General features: G+C 45.3%; 1 protein-coding gene across 1 annotated transcript in view; it reads right to left on the bottom strand.

Moving 5' to 3' along the window:
* Positions 1-23,308, bottom strand: part of CMTR1 (cap methyltransferase 1) — a 47,907-nt gene that overhangs the window by 18,743 nt on the left and 5,856 nt on the right. Inside the window, exons 3-13 of the mRNA XM_012646630.1 lie at positions 17,794-17,945; positions 16,085-16,243; positions 12,894-12,986; positions 11,952-12,023; positions 10,714-10,808; positions 10,480-10,552; positions 5,785-5,983; positions 4,899-5,017; positions 2,817-2,913; positions 2,369-2,501; positions 1,454-1,633 (exon numbers count right to left, since the gene is read on the bottom strand). Of these exons, the coding sequence (XP_012502084.1) occupies positions 1,454-1,633; positions 2,369-2,501; positions 2,817-2,913; positions 4,899-5,017; positions 5,785-5,983; positions 10,480-10,552; positions 10,714-10,808; positions 11,952-12,023; positions 12,894-12,986; positions 16,085-16,243; positions 17,794-17,945 (1,372 nt within the window). The remainder of the gene's footprint in view (positions 1-1,453; positions 1,634-2,368; positions 2,502-2,816; positions 2,914-4,898; positions 5,018-5,784; positions 5,984-10,479; positions 10,553-10,713; positions 10,809-11,951; positions 12,024-12,893; positions 12,987-16,084; positions 16,244-17,793; positions 17,946-23,308) is intronic.

Below are 23,308 nucleotides of genomic sequence, written 5' to 3'. Positions count from 1 at the left end.
GAGCCCAGGAGTTTGAGGTTGCTGTGAGCTAGGCTGACGCCACGGCACTCTAGCCCGGGCAACAGAGCGAGACTCTGTCTCAAAAAAAAAAAAAAAAAGAAAAGAAAAGAAAAGGCCAGACACAAAAGTGCGCACTATATGATTCCATTTATACAAAGTTCTAGAACAGGCAAAACTATTTAATAACCTATGATGACAAAAACCAGAAGAGGGGTTACTATGGGGTTGACTAAGCAGGGGCACAAAGAAGCTTACTGAGGTGATGGAAATTTTTTTTATCTTAATAGGGATGTAGGCTACAGTGGATATATGCATTTGTCAAAACTGATTGACGTATATAAGATGTGCATTTCACTTATGAAATTACACCTCAATTTTTTTAAAAAAAGAAAGAAAAGTGGTTGGTTATAGGGTGGCTTAAACACTGTATGCTGTTAGAAGCACTGAAAAGAAGTCCAGTTCTGTCACGTATCCATGCACACCTGTAGCAGATGGCAGCATGGTGCAGCAAAAAGAAGTGTTATGTAGCCCAGAAGTGTTACAAAGCCCCAGCTAGGCAGGGCCCTGGGCCTGTTTCCTCATCTATAACATGCTGAAGTTTAGTGTCTGCTCCACCTTGGTGCCTAGCAATACTATCAAGATGAGAGAGCTAATATGGTAATACAGTGGAAAGTTAAAATACCAGGTGATGCTGGAAAAATAAGAAAGAACAGGATAAAGACTTCCTCCCCTTCTATGATTCTCCAGGGCCACCTATACCTTCAAACTTTTCTGGGAGACTTGAGATTAGACCCTTAGGTATGGCCTTTCCAACACCTGTTTGGTCCCCAAAGAGCACTTCCAACTGATTCATTGCTACTATACAACCCTCCAGCCTACCTCAAAAAACTTTTTACTAAGGCCTACCCACAGAGAGAACTGAGCCAAATGTCACAACTTTAGATTATTACCACTAAATAAGGAGTGGGGAAAACAAAGAAGGTAAAGAGAACAGCATTCAGATCACCATCTGGGGAACTCATCAACTGGCAAAGTTTTGGCACTTCCAAAGCATGTTGTACTCTCGCTTTCCATCCATCTCCTGCCTCCCAACAGGGGGCTTCACAAGGCAACCACCGTGACGGTCTTTTACAAACAGTAATTAAAGGAAATTACTCCTGCCTCCAGGGACTCAGGCTGCTCTCTGTAAGGTTTCACTATCATACTCAGGCTCCTGTGGGCAGGCCTACACCAGCCAGGCATCCACCTGCCACCCTTGGGATAGGGCATGGCAGCAGGATGGGGTCCCCAAAATAACCAAAGTCCTAGGAAGTCCTGGAACCAGCAGACCAAACCCAGTTACCAATTTGTCAGGGTTGACAAAGTGATACCAAGAGCCAGTCATTTAGTCCTTCATTCTCTGGTCTTCCTTAATACTCTAGTGGTGACAGTAAAAAACACCCAGCTGGCTTACCTCTCATTGGACCGTATCATGTAGTCAGTAAATTCATGGTCTCCCTTGATCACCTCCAAGGGGACCACCAGGTTGACGTCAGAATCGGTGTTCCGCAGCTGGTTGAGTTTAATATTCACTGAGAAGAGGTAATCTCGAACATCATCGATGCCCACCTTCAGGCCCTTGCACACCACGTATCTGGCAGGAGACACCCTGTCACTCCACTGAGCAAGGGCTTTCTCCCCACACATCCCCTTCCCCCCATCCCCCCCGTGGAGTCCCAAAGCTAAGGAGCTTCCCTGTTCAACCTTAAGTCTTAAGTCTATGCACAAAGAACAGCACAGACTCTTTGTGCAGCAAATAATCCAACTTGAATCCTTCCCTCTTAGGTTAGGCTGTATTTCCACTCTCTGTGGCGGTGGGTCTCACTGCCCTGTGCCAGACAGGCTGGATCACCACCACCTGGGGAGCCTGTTAAATTACAGACCTAATGAATCACTCTCCGAGGATGGTGCCCAGAAGTCTGTGTTTCTAACAAGCCACCTGGCAATTCTGTTGGTTGTATTTTCTCTCACCTGGTGTGTGGGCACTATGTCCCACCTGGGATGCCAGCAGTGCCTCTGGATAGTGGTCTCCTTGCCCCTTCCCAGCCCATGTCCCTCCAAATGTCACCATTATTGGTCACCTTCTCCTGGGCCAAGCTAGGAATACCCCGCATAAGTGTGGAAAATAAGATTCGTGGAGAAGGCAGAGGCTGACCTGACACAACACAGAACCAATGAGATGCAAGAATCCTCACTCCCACCGGCTCTCATCACAGCTTGAAAGTCAACGTTTTTACTATAGCTTGAGAGGTCATGCCAGAGACGTGCACTGGGATCTGTGCTGACATTTGGCCAACTAGTCTGGCTGAACTGGAGACAAGGGCCTCACCTCTCTGAGTTGGCAGGACGGCTGGTAATGGGCTTGAAGAGACATACTCGTTCAAAGCAGCAGTATAGCAGGTAGATAAGCCCCACACTGAAAGGTGTGAACAGGTCAAAGGTTTTACAGATGAAGTGGCCTCCTGGATTAAAGAGAAAACACCAAAAGCAATCAGTGGGTCTATTCCTGGGGAGATGGGTAAGGTAGTTTCAGGGAGTAAATATGACAAAGTCAAGGAATCAGCACCTGGGTCCATTTTGTCAGAGACAATTTGAGAGGGAGAATCGGCTTTAGACTTTGAGGATTCTATAGCCCTTTCTGCTTTCCTAAAGTCCTCATTTAGCCACCTGTCACCTGATATAAGCAGATTTTAACTTCCCAGCAAACCCCGGTACATGCTTGTCCAATAGGGGCTTTAGTGGGTCCTGGGGCGAGGGGATGGCTGAGGAGTCGTCACCTGTCCGGACAATGGACAGCGCCATGAGGAACTGACACAGCAGTAGCTGCTTGCTGAGGATCTCCTGCAGGTTCTCCTGCCCCTCCACCGAGAAACCCTGAAACAAGAGCATAAGGATTAGGGTAGGAAAGAGAAACGGTAAGGACTGAGAAGAACATCCCTATCTGATCTTCATCGAGAGTTCTTCCTGTGTCTTCACTGCTCACTACCGTCTGACCGATAAAGACAGAGCTCAGTGTTTAAGTTACTTTGGCAGGGTCACATGGCGCATCACAGACGGAGTGAGCACTAGAATCCAGGCTTCACTACAGGACCAGTGCCACTTTCCTGCTCTAGCCCTCTCGGAGGATAGACCCAAGTCTGCTCTTCCAAGGAGATGGTCCAGAAAATTTTTAAACCCCTGTGGGAATCCAGGGAAGAGTAAGGCAGAACAGAGGCAAAATATTGGCTAGTCACAGGTCAACCGTGAGACAGGAAACAGAATGCTCTGGTGCGTCCCGACAAGACCAGGAAGGAAGCGTACTGGGAACACGCTGCTTGGGCTCACTAACCCACAGCGCTGACTACTGACTAGGCCCCAGTCTGATGACAGGAGAAAAGCTAACTCTGATATTGACAGTAATCTCTCTCTCTGTTGACCAATACCCCCTTCCCTATCCTAACACCATGGAGCCTCTTTCCAAAGAATATGTGCTGCTATTCCCAGAGTATGATCTCCCTCCTTGTGAGATCCCAGCAGGGAGCAGAGAGTCAAGCTTACATAAAAGTAAAGAGGGGGAAGGTTGAACGGGAATAGTTTCAGTTTTGCAAAATGAAAAAGTTCTGAAAATCAGTTCCACAATAGTGAATATACTTAACATTACTGGAAGGTACACCCTTAAAAATGATTAAGATGATAAATTTTATGTTACTTTTTTTTTTTTTACAACTTAAAATTTTTTAAAAAAAGCAGGCTGGCCTCTGTTAAACTGGCGCCAGCCAGGCCAGGTCTCCCTGACTCAGTCCTATAAAAGTAACAGCTAAAGGGCTCAGGATCAAAAATGTTTAGCAATGTCTTCCAGACTTATAGACACTTTTCAAAATGCATGCCTGATTATAAGATTAAAAAAAACAAAAAAAAAAGCCCAGGGCCCCCTCTACATTGCTGGGGCAGAAACACAGTCCTTCAGTTGGCACCTCTCGCTGCCACACTGCGATGGCTGCCTCACAGCACGATGGCGCTATCAGACCCTCACACCCGCCCGGCCAGAGCGGCCCTTCCCTCACTGCCAGCACCAAGCCTGTCCACCTGTCGTGCCCTGCTGTGCACAGCACTTTGGTGAGCCAGGGCATCTTCAGATGCCATGCTGACATCCTGCCTGCCACCCTTCACTTTGCACACAGCTAATGCTGGAGAGGGCACCTACAGAGCCCCAGAGGCTTTTCTCTACTCTAGCTATCTGACCCTGAGCAACTGCCACATTTGTCTGTCCTTCCTCCAGGCTAGGTGGTGGCTCACTCCAGAAAGGACTGCCTGTGTATCAGATGACTGCGTGAAAACTGCTGCTGCACACAGCTGCAACGGCCTCCCCTCCCTGTCTCAAGCAATCACCCAAACACAGGCCCCTTGAATATTCACTTCAGCCCAGCAACTGAGTCTCCCCGGGATTCCCCTAAGCTGTCGTCTTTGGTTATATGGCCATGTGTCAGACCAGACAGGCTTAGGAGTGGCCACATACAGCCTCCACAAGGAACACAACCGAGATGACAAATGATGGAAATGCTCTTCCCACTCAGTTCTGCCCAGTTGATTGCAGTCGTGGTCCTTGCCCCACCATGTCTCACGGCAAACCAAGGCCCTTGACAAAGCGAGCTAACAAGCTCCACCTTGCTCCAGGTAAAGGCATCCACAACATCACAGTCTTCACAAAACTATCATAGAAAATATGTATAAAAATAATAAAATGCACATTCCAGACTATCTGAATAGTGGACTACTATCTTCAGGGGACAGTTAAAGGACCAAATAAAACAAAAACAATTCTCAAACCTCTAAAATAACAAATCCCTAATGCATCACTCTATGGAGAAAAGGTCACCTACCCCATCGGCCATCAGAAAGTGGACACCCTTGCGATCTGTGTTATCCAGGACAAAATTCCGAAAAGCAGAGATGTTCTCCGGGCGGGTGATATCTCCATCTCCATCAATCCCACCCTCACCTGGCAGGACACAAGATTCACAGTGAGCTCATGTGCCCTACATATGCAGGAGCCGGGACCCGAGCTCTCTGGGACAGCGAACCCAGGCATCGGGTTGAGTTTGGAGACCTGAGGCCCATCCTGCAAGGCTGCCTTACAGTGATGGACCAGGAGGAAGAACAGTGCCCTGCTGTAACAAACCAGAGTTCAAAAGGAACTGGCCAGCCAAGAGGCATCAACTGAAACAGCGCCTTTCTCTTCAAGACCCAAGCTGTGTTTAAAGCACGTATAGGAACCAATATCAAATTTTAAATAAAGACTGTTATGAAAGCACTTAGGATTTGCTGCCAAATCGCAGCAATCAAGATAGAGTAGAGGGACTGCTGTGGGGCTGCTGAGTGTCTGATACCCAGCCCATTCCACACGTGGCACACACGGCTGGAGATGTGTGTGGGGTTTATATTTGTTAATAACTCTGCCAGCTCCCAGCCAGAGATCAGGCAGTTTCATTATCTTCTGCCACCACAAGAGAAGAGTGCTCCTGAAAGGAGGAATTAACATGGCTTTGACGAGAGTCTGCCAAGCAGGGTGACCTGTACTCTCCAGGCCTGGGGTAAAAAGGGACAGTCCAGAGGGAACCAAGACCCTCAAGACATGGACTGTGAATCCCAGGCAAAGAGACCTAGGAAAGAAAGCAGAGCATGTGGGTAACAGCTGCTTCCAACCTGAAGTCCCCACAGAGGGGATGTCCCTCATACCTCCTAGTACCCCCTCCTCAGTGTCCCTACCGTAGTAGGGCTCGAAGAGTTCACTGGAGGCAGAGTAGAAGTCCTCTAGCTTGAAGTCGTTAGGACCCTTCAGAGTCATTCCAAAGCCCTTTGCGTGCCACTTCTTCCTCCACAGCACATACTCTGAGAAGCCTCCTGGGCCTGCGCAGACGTCAGCAAAGTACAGCAGCTCAGCTTCCCGGTCCTTCACCAGCAGCTTCTGCAAAGCCAAGTGGAGGACAAGGGAGGAAGGAAAGATGGCTCAATGGGGAACAGGAAGGAGAACGCAGGGAGAGTAAAATAAGCCTTTCAGCAAATATAATCCAGAGCCCCTGCCAGGGCCACAACATCCCAGGAAGTGTATCATCTGTGATTATCACCCAACCCACCCTTAAAATACCCAGAATACCTACCACATGACAAAGCCTAGCTTAGACTCCTAATAAAAGTATCTTCGTGGGTATCTGAATATGTATTCTTTTATTGCTCAGCGTCTTTTCCTCGCCACATCCTCTCTTTCCAGGGACCCACTGAGCAGAACAGATGCTGTACGCCCCATATTACAGATAGGGAAAAAGAGGCACCGAGACACAAAGTCGCGAAGTAACCTGCTCACGATCAGTCTGCCACAAAGTTAAATCAGAATCCAGTCAGCCTGACCTCGAAACTCAGGTCTTCCTGTCCAGCCAAAGTCTGGGGGGCTCTAATGTCACCTCCTCCCATCCATAAGGACCTGCCTTTCCAGACCATGGGCTCTGCCTTCCTTGCTCCCTTTCCTCCTTGGCTCTCCTCCCCTTTTTTCTCCCAATTAACTTTTTATTTTAGAATAACTTTGGATTTACGGAAAAGTCGCTGAGATAGTAGAGTTCCTATACCCTTCAACCAGTTTCCAGTTTTGTTAACACCTTATATAACCATGGTACATTTGTCAAAACTAAGAAACCAACATTGGCACATCACGATTAACTAAATTCCAGACTTCACTAGCATCCTTTTCTGTTCCAGGATCTAATCTGAGATACCACGTTCATTTGGTCTCCCTCCTTTTTTGCACTCCCATCCTCCTTCTCCTGCCTTTGCCCGGTGCCAGCCGGGAGGCTGGGGCAGTGCGCACTTGGAAGCTGACAAGGCAGGGAGGGGAGGAAATACTGGTGTGCAGCAGCAGCAGCTTCCAGGCAACCCTCAGAGTGCCCACCCACCTCGGGACTGACTAAACAACACTCACGTGAATCTTGATGTGATTACATTTTTGGCCCCGTGAACAGCTTTATCTCTTAACCTCAAATGCTGAGCCCAGAACTGGTCCATATGCTAGAGATGCTCTTACCCACACCTGAGCCCTAGACAGCGAATTGTGCCCACTCTCCACAGCAGGGAGGATGGACCGTCCGCACTGGTGACACCAAAAGGTTGAGTTCTACAAGTAGGTGACCACAGAGGACTATGGTTGGCCTGGAATTGTGACAAACATTTAGCAGTAAGGGGCTTGGGGACCTCGGCCTTCCCTCTCTACAGGTTTGGCATGGCCAAGTGCTTGCCTAGAGTTCTGCAACTGCTAGATAAAGATCAGAAAGGTTTAGGGGAAACAGTTATAAGAAAGAAATAGACATACTAATGTGCACAGCCCAGTCACTTCTAGGTGACAGGGCCTTGCCTCTGATGATAGCTATCTGGCTTCATCAAAATAGTGAAAAAGTCTCCAGAGAAAGTGACTTTAGCTAAAAATAAATTTCATCATCCTGTGACAAGCCCACCCCAGGCATGCTGGGCCATATCAGTTCTTTCCCCTGTTCCCCACTACTCTATCCTAGCATCCTTTGTTCCTGAGCCATCAATTATTCGTATTTTAGGATTATATTCATTTGCACACAAAAGACCTAATGGCATTTAGCAAGAACATTATGGAGCACCTTCAAGTCAGCACAGTGGTGATGAGGCAGGGCCTGACGAGTTTAGCCTGCACACCACAGAGGGAAAACACTGTTCCTTAGCGCTGGCCGTGGAGCCCCAGGCTCCAGCCTCTCTGGGTGAACCGCTGGTCCAAAGGAAGACTGGGGGAAGGATGGGGAATGATCAATGAGAGCATCTTGCCTCCAAAAAGAGGGCACGAATATGATCTCATTCTGTGATTTCGAGATGTGTGGCCCTCACAGGCCATGGCCAGGAGGTCTCTTCACAGGAAGGGCAGTTAGTGTTCCCAGCTCTGCCACTTCCTGGCTGTGTAGTCGAGGGCAAGCACACAATTTAGTCATTAAGCTCCAGCTTTCCTCAACTGTAAATTAGGACTAATACAGGTATTTCTCAAGGCTGTTGTAGGATTCAAGATCTACATTCAGTTTTTGTCTTCTGTAAGGTTTCACAATGTTTTCTTACCTCAACAACATTCCCAGGCACACAAATCCCTGACATAATGTAACGGTTTATAATATGCTTCCATACACCCTAAGGATCTAACTTCCCTTCCTTCCTTTGTCTCTTCCAATTCTTGTTTACAATTTCCTTCTCCCCGCCCCCACCAGCCCCTTTTTTCCTTTTACAACCGGCAGCAGCACCAGAGACCTATTTAAAAACTTCAGAGTCTACCCCCACCCCCAACTGCCCCCATTACCACCTCCCAACCTCTCCACACTCAAGCTTCAAGTTCTCCTGCTCTTAGTCTATAATTCGCCTGATCCAAGAGCCACTAGCAAACCTGGTTGTGTGCCTGGGTCTTCAGCCACTCGCTCCTCTGCTGGGGACTGCTCTAGTGTCTCTGTTCGCCTGAAAACCACACCAAGCCTGCAGGGCTTGACTGTCACTCTGGTCCTCAGGGGAAAACAGAGATGAAAAGAGAGAAGAAAACACTAGGGGCTCGAGGGAAATCATTTTTTATAGTGGAGTGTAGAGAAACATCTCTGAAACGGCAATTCTCCATGGCCACTAACAATCAATTCGGGTCAAGAAGCTGCCTGAAGCGTCACAAACACGGCTGCCTTTTCCTATGTAACTAACATCTCCACCCTCGACCTGAATGGTACAACCCCAGTGCCTACTTCATTTTCATGACAGCAAAAAGCAATAACCAGATACCAGCTGCTGGAGGCATTTACATCCAAAAGCCCAAAAAGACGCTGTGACTTCCCATCAGCTTGACAGAGCTCCTCTGCCACGCAGGGGTTTAAAGGAAATCATTTGGAGCTCAGAAAATTAAATCAACATTGTATCAACCTAATTTTCTCAAGATGCTAATTCCAAAAGCCCCCGTGTGCTGCCTGCTGGTAGTGGGAAATGGGGAGGGAGACCTGGGAGAGAAAAATGGTAAAGGCTGGAGGGGTCTATATGCTAGCTTTGCCAGCATGGAGGAAGCCGTTAGGTAGGTGGAGCTGAAACATTAAAGAATTTGGAAAATAAGTTTCTTTAGCCAGTGGATAATCAGCGGGTCTAGTGGAATGAGGGTGAGTGAAGCAGAAACAGGTTTGGGGCTAGCTGGCTTCTAGCCCTGTCATTGTCACAGAAAACTAACTTACTAGGACTGGGTAAGAATGCTTTGAAACCCTGAGGGGAATTTGAGAATGAAATTTCCTTTTTTCTTTCTCTATCACTATGGAGGGTCTGTGTTCAGAGAAATGAGATGCAGCAGAGTAGAAAATCATTTTGCTCTACCACTTTCTGAGAAGGGCCAAAGCCTCATAATTATGATTCCACACAAAGCTTGTTTGGAGAGGCAGGAAGGGAATGTGGCCCAGTCTGGAGTCCCAAATCTTACAGCTGGAATAGATCTTAAGAGCCTTTTGGTTCTACCCCAGCCCTCTGGCAGGTGAGTAGGGCTTATTTCAGAACGAGGCAGCTGAGGCTGGATAAAGGTATGAATTTAAGTGATCTCCTGCTTCATGAGTGCTGCATCTCTCTCCACTGTACCCCAGCAATACAGACTAGATTTTCAGACACAATATTGATTTTAAATAGACCAGTGAAAATGCCCACATTTCATTCAACAGACCACATTTCCCAGAGTACTCCTCTCTCACATCAGAAACTGCATCCAAAGCAGATGACGTCACAGGTTTCAATTTGGAAAATGAGCTTGCTTTAAGAACTGTACTCACCCTTCCAGTCTACCTCCACGGTAGAAAGGAGGAAGCCTAAAGTTCCCTGGTGGTAAGTGGCCTCCAAACTCCAATGAGTAAGAGAGGCTTTACAAACATCCCAAACCTGCACCTTACCAGCTCTCAAATCCACCAGAACATTCAGATGTAAGTACCATGGGAACAGGGGTCCCATCTATCTCATTCAAATGATCTATCTAGTACCTGGCAAAAAGCAGGGCTGGACGCACGTATGTTTGATAAATGCAGGCGGGCGGCACAGGCCCTAACTCATGGCCTCGCCTTCCTGCTTCCTAGGCCTATAGATGCTACAGCTGTTGATTTTGCCCAGGAATGTCCCTTCTCCACTGCTGCAAGTCCTGCCCACCTCCAATGGGAGTGAACAACACGATCTACAGAATTTGGGGACTGGAACTCTGGGACTGAAGCGGTTGCTCTGGAGAAAACTGCTTACTGGGGCACTCCTGGGACCACAGGAGTACTGTGGGACTCTATCTGAGGAGCTCAAAGCAAAATATCTCCATCACATAGCAGGAATATTCTCCTAGCATTGAAAAAATGGCAATTTCCAAGCCACTGAGGCTTAAGCCCACTTAGCATCATGAATTCAGAAGCAGAATCTTGTTCTCACCCCACAAGAGTCCCGTGGATTTGTGAACATGCGATCAAACACAAAATCCATGTTAGCCATCTTCATCGCTGCCCTGCAACAAAGCAAGATAGAAAAGTGCAACTCAGGGAGAGCTCAGAAGTGGAAATTTATCTTTGAAAAGTATAGCTCACTACCAATAGATATAGAAAGGTGAAGTTCAAATGAAAACGGGGAGCAGTTGTGCCAAGGGAGGGGAGGGAAATGTCAGCAAACCTGTTTAGGAAGAAGACTCCTCGGATCATCTCGTAGGGATTGGCCCGAGTCCGAGCTCGCCGCATCTCCTCCCCATCCAAGACATCAAACACACTCTGTCCAGAGAGAATCAGAACCTCAAGGTGAGCGTCATCTCAGCCCCTACAGGATGGCACAGGGGTCTTAAGAGCTGCAGAGCCTAACTCAGAGCCCTCCAAGGAGCTAGGCTCCTGCTGCATCTCAGCTCTGAAATGACGAATTGTGGGACCCTAGACAAGCTGCTCAATCGCTCTGACCCTCAACTACTTCGCCTGTAAAATGGTAAAAAACAAAATGTAAGCAGGTGCCTGCCACATGGCAAGCGGTTAAAAGATAGCACCTGTTGCTACACACAGAGCCACCTCTGGGCACTGCTACTCCTCACAGCAAATCTGCTTCCCCACTCCACGCCAGGAGCAACTTTCCAAGCGACCAAAGTTCTGATGTCAAGGCTTACTTGACTGGCGCTCACTTAGAGGAGAAACAAACCAAGACCAGGGTTTTCTAAACGCACCTACCAGACAGTAGAGACCCATTCTCCCTTCAAACTCCCCTTACCACCTTCCTCTCTGGAAAAAGATCCTCACATCACCTGAATTCCAGTCACCTTTTAGATATTCCCAACCCTGTGAAGCTGGTCTGAGGCCTTCCTGGTTCTCCAACTCATTTCCTCCTCAGAGTTTCCCTGGCTCATTCTGCCCCAGGCAATGTGCTCCCTGACCCACGATCAGGCCGAAAAGTATTAATATCAAGGGGGAGGGTTAACATCCACCCAGGTGCCTCACGCGCACTATTTCACTTAACTCTGACAACAACCCTGAGAAGTATTTTCTCTCCATTTTGTAGATGAGGACGCTCAAACTCAGAGAAGCTAAAGCAACTGGCCCAAGGTCACACAGCAAAAGAGCTGCAGAACTAGGATTTGACTCCAGGTCTACTCAGTGCTAAAGAATGATTCCAAACCTTTCGCTACACCAGGGCCCCTCAGGATTACAACGAACCAACCCCTTAAGGTTAAGGATCCACTTAAGGACCACAGGGACAGCACAATACTACAAGGCAGGACAGTCACCAGGAAAAAGGACAACTTGGGGATATGACCCAAGCTACACATCTGATCTCCAGGAAAAATCACAACCAACTCAAAAAGAGAAATGGAAATGCTCAGCAAATCACCTCACACAAGGTTTTCCGGTCTGGCTCTGGCCACAAGGGCTTACCTTACATTGCAACACACTGTGAAGCAGCTCTTCCCCACAAAACTCTGTTTCATCTTCAATAATCATCTTTCTCTACAGGGAGAAGAAAACAACAAATGACCACATGTGACTGCATTTGGGGGAATAGAGAAATTAGGGTTCCAAGTGAGTAGAGCAAAAAGGGGCTTGAGTCCCCCACCAAGAAACATCAATCCCTAAAGGGTGGGAAAGAGAAAATCCTAAATCCCTCTGGCTATACTACAGATGGCTGCGAGATGAAGCAGCCCCCTGGGAGCTCTGAGTAGAGCACCATATGGACACAAGACTCATGAATGCTGAGACTGGGAAAAGCAAACAGGAAGGAGACATTCAAGCTGTCTGTCCCTGGAGTGCAGAGGCAGAAGGATGGCGAGTGCCTCAAATGACATAAGCCTGTCCTCCCACCAGGAAGCCTCTCGCTCTGTGATGAGTACAAATGCACGATCCCAGGCACTGACCTGGTAGTGTTACAGAAAACAAGGATTCAAACAAGTATTCAAGTTGGACTTGACATCTCATGGGGATGTCAAGTCCAACCCCATGTATGAGTGAAGCTACCTCTAAACCAATGACAGACAAACTTTGTGGTCTCAGGTTTTATACTCTTAAAAATCATTAAGGATCCCAAAGAGTTTTTGTTATATGGGATAGACAATAGATATGTAATCTATTATTTAAAATTCTAATAATTCTATTATTAGAAATTGAGAAAATTTAAAAATATTTAATTCATTTTAAAAGAATGTTATATTAACATAAATAACATATTTTTATGAAAAATCACCATTATTTCCAAAAAAAATTTAGTGAGGAGAGTGGTACTGTTTTCCATTTTAAACTGCAAATACATGTACATACCAGACTAAAGGAAGAGAAAAATCACGAGAGGGCCAAAACTGAGCATATACTTTCCTGAAATCTTACCTTTCCTACAACCATCCAATCACTCACTTCCTGAGTGTCAGGAATTTCAGTGGTACATTCTGGAAACCATGATACCTGCTCACAGGCACTGGGCTACAAACAAAAAGAGGGGCAAGTAAGTCAGGTAAGACAGACCCTTGGGGCTATGCCTCAAGTCATCAGGACTTCCCCAAAACAATCAAGAGGGACTGAGCCAGACTAAGAAGGGTCCAGGTTGCTGAGGCCAAATGCAGTAGTCAGACATGAGACGTGAGAGCCAAAATTCTAAAGTTTAACTTCTGAAGGCCAACTCCAATTCTGGTTTGAATCCTTAGAAAACTTCCCAGACCTTCGAGGTTTTTTTCACTTGTTCCAATATTACTTGATGAATACTTACTACATGCTAGGCGCTTACAATGCAGAGTTAAGTAAGATATGGTCCTTGACCTTTATAATGAGAGCAGTGGGGACACAAAGAAGCAAACAGGTGGTGATCACATGCAATGTAAGTCTTTGGTAAGATAATCACATCAGGAAGACATAATGGCAATGACTCTCACCTCCTGATGTATTTCAAAGTATTATTCACAAATAACCCAGAAACTGGCGAATAGGACTCCTAGCCCATTCATTCGAAGACAGAGGAGAAACTAGCAGTTCTAATGGCTGCTTCCTCTTATTTTTTCAATTACTTTCCCTATCAGGCTAAAGCAGTGTTTCCCACCCTGGCTGGACAGTACGATCATATGCAGGGCTTTTAAAAAGTACTGGTGGATGGGTGTGGTGGCTCACACCTATAATCCTAGTACTCTGAGAGGCCAAGGCAGGAGGATTGCTTGAGGCCAGGAGTTCAAGACTAGCCTGGGCAACATAGTGAGACTCCATCTCAAAAAAATGAATAAATAAAAAGTACTAGAGCCTGGGTCCTACTTCCAGAGAATATAATTCTGCTGGTCTGAGGTGGGGACTGAATGTAAGTTTTTAAAAGTCCCCAGATATATGGTGCGGGCAGGGCTATGTACCACCGGGCTAGAGAAATATGGATTATAAAACTTAAACAGGTGGCTAACCTGCATGGCAGCTTCACATATTGCCTCCCAGGCAAGTGTGAAGAAGAGATTCGCCATTGCAAATCAAAGCAATGTGATTAAAGGTAATATTACATGCTCTGAAAGGCATAAAATGGTATCACAATGCAAAGTCTTGAGGGCAAGCCAACCACCATCAACAAGAAAAAGTTGAAAAGAAAAATTACTGAAGCCTTTTGTCCATGAATCTGGCAGTGAATCATGGCTTCTCCCCCGGTCAAATCCGTTACCTTTAAAGCACAAATGGTTATAAATTATAAACTCCGGGGGAAAAAAGCTCACACACACTTGTATCACCCTTTCAAGAGAAAAAGCAGACTCAGTCTCCCCATGGAAGTCCGAATATCAGGGCTGCCTACAGAGCGGGCTTTGAAGGGTCGAACCTTGCACCCCGTCTTCCTGGGCTGCAGTGGCCACCAAGCACCCTCCCTGCGGTAAGCCCCAGGATTGGATATTCGCCGCAGGCCACGCAGACTCATCTGCCTTGAAGAAGTCGCTACCAACTGACAGTTGGACCAAACTCTTACTTGCAGGGTATCTTTTGTAAGAGAAAAATCAAATGATGGTAAATGGTAACTGCGACAGCTTCACCCCAAAAAGGAATTTCAGTAGCCTGTCTCCATTAAAAACAGACTTTATGGCCAAATTTCAGATTTCAAGTTTAGCATAGTTCAAATTCTGCCTCACTGAAAGGATGGGGACTCTTGTTTTCACACAAATGAGGACATGGAAAGCACCAGGTATTCCTGAGGCAAAAGTCTATACCTACCAATTACAAGCATTTACCCCAGTCTGCGTTGCTGTTCAGCTGGTGTTGCCTCACAACTACAAGGCAACAGCGAGACCACCCCCAGAACCCACTAGCTCCTGGCTTGTCAGAATCTCACTCTAAAGCCTTACTAGGCTTTTATCATGTGCAGGTTCATAGGAGTTCTTTCCTGAACTAGAACATCAGGGAGACAAATAAAATGCCAATTTTCCAGTGTTCAGAGCCACATCTGAAAGCTCAACTACAGCAACTATGTGGAAGGCCAGACATTTGTGTTCTATTTTCTCTAGTTTCAACTCTGTAATGGTAATCTCTCACCATGATTTTTTTTTTTTTTTTTTTTGAGACAGAGTCTCGCTTTTGTTGCCCGGCTTGAGTGCTGTGGCGTCAGCCTGGCTCACAGCAACCTCAAACACCTGGGCTCAAGTGATCATCCTGCCTCAGCCTCCCAAGTAGCTGGGACTACAGGCATGAGCCACCATGCCCGGCTAATTTTTTCTATATATTTTTAGTTGCCCAATTAATTTCTTTCTATTTTTAGTAGAGACGGGGTCTCGCTCTTGCTCAGGCTGGTCTCGAACTCCTGAGCTCAAACAATCCGCCCGCCTCGGCCTCCCAGCGTGCTAGGATTACAGGCATGAGCCACCGCGCCCGGCCTCTCATCATGATTTTTAGGTGCATTTACTATACCTACTTCAAATCCTTTGTGGAATAAGACAAGACATAAGTAAATGAATAAAAATAAATTCTCAACATTATCTATGCCATGAAAAGGGATAATAAGAGTTTCTTTTGGTTTTCAGGGTTAAAACAAATTCATACCCAAGTAGATAAACAGACTAATCCCATAGTAAAAAAGCTATATGGCATAAACAAGCACCTATTTAGAACCTGGATGGCAGAAAACCGGTGGAACTATAAGGACCTTCTTAGAAGGCATGTAACCTAGTCACTCACACAGTGGGAGAGTGGGTGCTCATTTGGCCTGCTTGAATCCTTTCAGCAGAGGGAGCCCACTACCTAATGAGGTATCCCAGTCCACCTGTGGAGAGCTGAATCTATTTATTAAAGTTCTCTGTGGAGCCAAACTCTGCATTGCAGCATCTTCTACTCACTGGCCTTAAGACAGTCCTATAACACAACAGGAAATCCACCTTCTGTCACATCTCCCCCAGTCTTCTGCTTTCCATTCTGGATATCCCTTCTACTTCCACGTAAGAAACTAGTTGCACCCCCCACTAACCACCTTGCTCGCGCTGCCTCTGGCGATTTCTAGTTTGTTAATATGCCTTCTTAAAACCATGCATCCAAAAACACAAGTGGCTTTCTTGTCTCTTCCTCCCCACACCAGTTACCTCTGGTTCATCTCGCCAGTCCACGTTCAGCTCCTGATCAAAGCCCCGCAGGGTCAGACCCAAGCCTCTTCGACCTTTCTGATTAGAAGCCTCAACGATGTCCTTTCGACCCTGGCTGTATTTACCCAGTCCTTCACCTTCCTTGAAGCCCATCTTGGCCTGAAAAAGAGAAGTAATGGAGCACAATTAATTCAATCCAATAGACATTTATTTTGCTCCTATTACATGCCAGACAGTGTGCTAAATCCTGAGAAATATAGATGAGTAAGGTCTAAAGCTTGCCTTCTAGCCTAATGAAGAAAAGAAGCATAAATAAATAACTGTGGTATAACTGTGGGCCCAGTGGCTGTCTATTCTGGAGGTGAAAGTCTAATGCAACCAGAAGTTGGATAAATGAGAAGGGACCTCATAGCTGTAATTAAAAGCACCAAGAGTACTCAATGAATCTCAATGGACATTTGTACAACTTACCCTTCCAGCTAATTTGTCTGATTAAGTGAGAAGTAGATCTAGAGTAGAGTTGATAAAGAGAACATAATTTAAATTGGAACCACCTCAAGCAGAAACTTCTACCTTACCCTTATCGAGTCAAATGTCTTACCAGGCAAGGACAATGAGGGCTTGTAGGAGCCTACTTAATCAAGAAAATAACTGAAAACTCGCTTCATGTAAAACTGAGTTATGTATATAGGGAAGGTATTAATGCTATCAAGATCCTGAGACAAACGCTTTTTAAAACGTCACAACTGTCTATAAGCTCACACTAAACTCTAGAGTTACTGGGCCCAGGCTCATACCCCAAAGATCAGAGACTTGAATCCCAAACCCCACAGATTCTTGACTAATAAAAGAACTCCAATCCTAAGATCTAACTCTGCCTGGAGGGTCTATATTCCCTTTGAAAGAAGCATTACCAGCTCAAGAGTTGTATGGAATTCCTATGGTAGCCACAAATCCTTCCCCCAGGTCAAAGAGGCTGACTGAGTCAGAAGCCTTCCCATCTTTCATTTCCCCAAAGCCTGTGGCTCCAAAACTAGAATCTTGACCTACAACTTTAGCAGTGGCAGTTCTCATTGTTAAATGAATCCAACAGAAAATGGAGGAGTCAAATAGGTTATTCCTGAAGCTAGACAGAAAGCAAACTTAGATTTCCCTAACCTTTGCACATATACTAAATTAGGATAAGGAAAGTGAGCAGGTCTTCCTATTCATCTTCCTTCCTGTGATGTATCAGTGGGGTATGAAAGTTGAGAAAGAGAATCAGGCTTTCTTTTGGCAAGAGAATAAATGGGATATTTCCATTTATTTTAGCTACCTGGGAGTGAACAGGATTTTAGTCATTTCTTTTGCAATTACTCACTAGAGCAAAAACTCACAGCACGAAGCCTTGTTATACATTGACACACATTCATATTTAGGAAAGTATATTCACACGTGCTTATAACAAGAACTAATTACTACAGATATCAAAAGGCAATCCAGCTCTGGACAGAACAGGAAAAACAGGCCTCAACAGGCACTTCCCATAGATGATTCAAATGCGACAGATACTTCTATTGAGAAGGGGCCCACACTCTGTCTACTAAATTTCAGTAGCTGAAAAGCAGAGGAAAAACCCATGCCCTATTTTCCTTTTCATACCAATACAAATTGCCATTCTCTCACTCTGTTGGTGGAGGTTTAGAAACACGACCCAAACACTGACATACCATAAGCTTCTGGGAAACACTATTATACATGGAGTAGCGAGAAGAAGTTCCCTCCACGAGGGAGTCTGCTTTGAATGCATCATCGAAAGAGTCAGAGCTGTGCTGCTTCCCCTCAGTCTCACTGTCAGATCCACTTAGGCTTGTGGTAGATGCTGGAAAAGAAAAAGAAAAATGTTTAAGTAAGTTTATGGCATAAATTAGCCTTTAGAAGTCCAACTTTCATGTATTCATCTTGTGTTTAGTATATGCACTGTACACACAAAGTTCATTAAATGACCCAGGGTCAAATCTCTTCTCTACCTCGTACTAGCTATGTCATCTGGGGCAAGTCATTGAAAGTTTCTAACGGACTTGACATGATGGGATCTCAAAAATAACAGTTTTTTCGGGGGCAGGGTTAAAAACTTACCTATTGGGTACAATGAACACTATTCAGGCAATAGGCACACTGAGAGCCCCGACTTAAGCATTATAAAAGGTTTCCATATAACAAAAACATTTGTACCCCCTTAATATTTTGAAATAAAAATATATATTTTTTAAAAAATAACAGTTTTCTTTCTCTACCCTTTCAATTTCCTCCACTACAAAACTGAGATGGTAATATCTACCTCACAGTATTGTTTAAAGATTAAATGAAATAATGTATTTGAAAGTCCATTGTCAAATATAGTGTATTTACTGAAGATAGTTATTTCTGCTTGGCTGCTATTTATTATTTGAACATCAATTTCCTAAGACTGATGCACAGTTTCATTTGCAACAATTCCATCATCAGACTAACAGTTTCTGATTGTTTAATCTCCTAGTTCTCTTTGCTTTCACAGTCCTTCAAACTTACAAGTAAGAGGGTAGGTCCATAATGCAGCCCAGAGAAGAGCTGACTCATAGAGAACTGGGGGAAGAACCAGGAGGAAGAGGACAAGGGAGGGGAAGGAAAGGGGGGAAGGAAAAAGAGAAGGAAAAGGAGGAAAGAAAGGAAGGACAGGGAAGAGGGGAGAAGCTCAGACAGCACCACCAACTGAGGCAGAGCATAAAAGAGACGCAGCTAAATGATCTAGGAGGGAGCTGGCAGCCTGGGTGAGCTAAGCCATCAGCCTCACTGTCAACAATCTCATTGTCAAAGAACTTCAAAAAAGACCCACCCAAGCAGCTGCCAGAGCGGTGGGCTACCTGTCCCCTAGACAAAGTGGGGTGATTCTCAGTCTGGATATTCACTGTGACTGGCTCTTTCCCTCTCTTATGTAGATAAAAGAATCTATTAACTTGAAAGCTACTTCAACCCAGTATAGTTTTATTAAGGGAGTTTCTTAGGCAAACTCACCCAAATCTGAAAATAGACTATATCTCAAAAATTTGTCTCACAATTTCCACATATTCCCATTGAAAATTGCATAAATTGCAAAGCAGGAGAAATGCAGAACAGGAAACGAGGGTGGTGGTGTCCCATCTGATTCCAAGGCTTGAGAAGTTGAACACTGCTCAACAGTGCACGCACCTCACAAGTAAGTGTGGTCATATAAGAATAAAATGAAAAAAATTTTTTCAATTTATGTGTATTATTCTTTCAAATGTTTATTAGTTGTCAGGACATGAAGGCTTGTTACTTAGACCTAAATACTAATACTCAATAAACTAAACTGTTAGGTATTTCTGTTGGTCTAGAGACAGGGTAAAGAAAATTAGGGCAACGCTAAGGGTGCCAAGAACCAAGAAAGCCTGAGAACCTGCGCTCTATATATTGAAATGACAGATGGCCAAGACGCAATGCTAAAAGAACAGAAGAGCAGAAGAGCAAGACCACATGCATGAGCATGGTATCCTAACTCTTGTGTACCAAAGAGGGAAAATACGATTATATATTTTTATTTCTTATAATTGCATAAAGAGTTTTTGGAAGGAAAGATATACAAGACAACCAATAAAAGTGATTATCCACACATGCAGGGGTTGGAGCAGAGACAGAATACCAAAATGATCACCTGGAACAAGTAAAATGAAACTTGATTTACAATTTTTATCACAAGAGTGTACACTGGCTATCTTTTTATATTTGCTGACTTATGAACCATGTGAATACATTATCCATTAAAATTTAAAATAAATATGAAAAAACTGACTTAGCAATGCAATGTGGCACGATTCCTTTGAGGAAGGAAGGGGAGTCAATGAAGAAAGATGTTGGTTCAAAGCTTCTTGTGGGAGGTGTTGCGGAAAGGTACAGAAGGCGGCCATGTAAAACAATTCTTTATAGACCCGAGGTGGTCACTATTCGGGTATTTATAACTTGAAGATCACGCCATAATTCTAAAGCCTATCTGTGCTGACCCACCCATTTCCCTGCTAGAACACAACTGGCTAAGGGTTGACATTTGAGAAGAAAGCTTCCCCAGCAGCCTAGGCCTGACTGACTCTCCCCTCCACTGTTACCAGTGCCCACACCATCAGCACAGCACTCGTCAAGCTGCCTTAGAGCCAGTCATCGTTTGCCACATGCTGCCCACACTGGACAGGGTCGCTCCTGGAGAGCAGGAACTGTGTCACAGTCAGCTTTGTATCCCCAACACCTGGTCTGGGGCTTTCCATTTAATAGAAATTAATTAAACACTTACTGTAGTAAATTTAAAGATCTGTCAGCCAGGTGTCAGTTTCCTAAGGACCTGATGAGTACATGACTCCTTAAGATATTACCTCTTATAACACCTCTGACAAGCAGTGCAAGATGTTCAGGCCTCAAGTTTAAGGATGAGGATGGAATACCTCTATTTAATAGAGAACTGGACCCTCGCTGGGCTGTATTAGCCTCCCCTCCTCAGCCCACCCCAGTCAGCCTAAATAGGACAGAGTTCAGAATGCTGAGACTATTTAACAGATGAGAGTCCTACTTGGTTCAGGACTGTTGTATAAAGGTCCATGCTATATACAGTGGGGTGCTATGCACAAGTTACAACCCTCAGAGAGCTTAAAAATCTAATAAATACGATAAATATGCATTTTTAAAGATATAACATTTTATAAAAGAAAGGACATTTGAACATGTATAAAAACAGTAGAATAAACTTAAAACCAAAATTCTGGCTCCTAACCAGTTAGCAAGAAGGAATTTTTATGCCCCTTATGAGAGGCACAAAATCTGTCCCTTCCCCTTGGTAGCTGTCCAATTCTCCTAATAAGGAGCAGACTTGCTTACATGAACCAATGCAGCACAGATTACAGAGTGCCAGGAGTGCCACTCAGAAGAAAAGACCCAGAACATTAACAATGAGTAACCATGGAAACTGAGAGGTGAGGTGATATTTTCTGTTTTGCACTTTCCTGCATTTTCTGCATTTGTGAGAAACAAGAATATATTAGTTTGAAAATCAGGGTAAAAAATAAAGCTATAAATATTAATAAACAGATTACCATTGCAAGCCTTGGGAAGAGGCTGGTTCCTTTCCAGAGAAATCTTCAGAGAGCAGTGGATCTGAGGGGAAAGGCCTCTGGAGTGGCTCCCACCATGCCCGGGCCTCTCATCTACTATCTCCCAAGCAGAGGAGAGAAATGCGCTCTGCAACGGAGTGCCCGTACACTAAAGAACTGCACTTCGAAAGCCGTAGATTCTCTTCACTTAGTTGCTTCCATGCTTTCAGCCTGCACTGCTTAGTACAGAAAGAAGTGGTACCAGGAATGTGGGCAGCTCCCTGAACACAGCCCTGAAGTTTCTTTTGGGCAGCCCAGGGAACCAGGGTCCTGACTAATCAGAAGCTGCAATGTTAAATCAGTTATTATTCCTTTTACCAGCTATCTGGACAGTCACAAGTCTACCTATGGAAAGGTTTAAAAACCTGGTATCCTTCTAAAAGGAGAGTGTGCCCTGGCTCTAGCCCTAGGTAGCTGCCAGGCTGTGAGATTTGCTTGAGGACCTAACAGTGAGCACTGGAGTGGTGTGAACACCATTCCTGGGAATGCAGGGTTCCTGCTACCCTTGGATCTCAGAGAGAGATCTTTTGTCTCCCTATGTCTTCATAACATCTTCGGGCAAAAATGACACGGAGGACCAAATTTGGGTGGAAGGCCCATTAGGCAAATCAGTGGTGACTCGGGTGCAAAATTCCAGCACCAGCCTTTGGTGCAAAGATCTTTCTACTCCATTCCTCCTCCCAAGGTGTTATCTACTGTACACTGTCCTTTCCAGGTTCTCAGAGTGAGGTTGACAGGAGCTAAGATAGCACCCTACTATTTCCTGTGAGATCAAGAAGTACGCTGGATAAGCAAATAAGTCTTACTTCTCTCTTTCATTCAGGTGGTATTATGTAGCCAATTCTTAGCTTGACATGATTTAGCACAAAGCTCCCTAGATTGATCCTGATGTCCACAGACTGTCACAGCCACTACTTATTCTTACCCCTGGGCCTTTGGGGCCACTCTTTTCAAACGAAAAGGAGAAAATTGTCATGGTTGCAACAGGAACTAAAGAGGAAGTTTAGCCTCCCAAGACTGATAGGAATTTAGCAGACATTGAGCAGACAATTTTGTAATGAGGATATAAATTATAAGGAGTAATAACATCAGCCTATTAAAATCATTAGTTTCATTAAGAACTTGCCAGGGTTGGATGGCATTACCATTTACCTTCCAGAAGGTCTCCTTCTAAAACCTACCAGAAAGCCCAAAACATTATTTAGGGTTTTCATTTAAGATTTCTTCTCTACCTGACAGAAATCATTATTAAGTCACTGTAAAGAGAGGTTTGCTTTACAGAAGAACCAGAGGCTTCCCAGCTGTCAGCAAAATTTTTCACATGGCAATAGAGCAATAGGGCAAACATTCCAAGATTAAAAATGACAGTGACAAGCTGGGCACGGTGGCATGCACCCACAGTCCTGGCTTCTCAGGAGGCTAAGGTGGGAAGATCACTTGAGCCCAGAATTTCAAGGCCAGCCTGGGCAACATAGTAAGACCCCATCTCTAAGAAACTAAATAAATAAATAAATAAAATTTATCCCTACGTGGCTCACACTGTATTTCTATCAGAGAGTGCTGCCCTTAGATATCAGGGATGAACTACAGAAAAATCTTAAAATGATTCCGAATGATCCCAAACAGCACTGCCTGCCCATAACGCAAGTCCCTGCTGGCGTCTCGATGGGGACCATCCCTCCTGGACGGGGCTGTGTTTCAATCAGCTCACAACCATGGGCTTTTACTCTGCCTGGTGCACCACTCTCGTGTCTCGGCAGCCAGGGTGCCCCACATGGTAGATGACTCACATGCCGCCCTATTTATTAATTGGCCAGTCTCCTTGCAGGGCACACTGAGGCTGACTCCAGTCAAGCCTGAAGCCCATGACACGAGTTTGGCAAATGCATGGGAGCTGAGGTACTGGCGGGATGGCTGCAGAGCTGGAAAGCAAGGAGGTGGCCTGTGTGCCTGGTGCCACTGCACCTGCTGCTGCCAGGGACCCCGTGCCAGGCAGGGCCCATAGGAGCCCACTTGCAATCCTTCTGTCACGCACACCATGCCCAGGACCCCA

The sequence above is a fragment of the Propithecus coquereli genome, unplaced genomic scaffold (assembly GCF_000956105.1).
Source record: "Propithecus coquereli isolate 6110/MARCELLA unplaced genomic scaffold, Pcoq_1.0 Scaffold248, whole genome shotgun sequence".
In the NCBI taxonomy this organism is placed as follows: Eukaryota; Metazoa; Chordata; class Mammalia; order Primates; family Indriidae; genus Propithecus; species Propithecus coquereli.
This window is presented reverse-complemented; position numbering and strand designations above follow the sequence as displayed.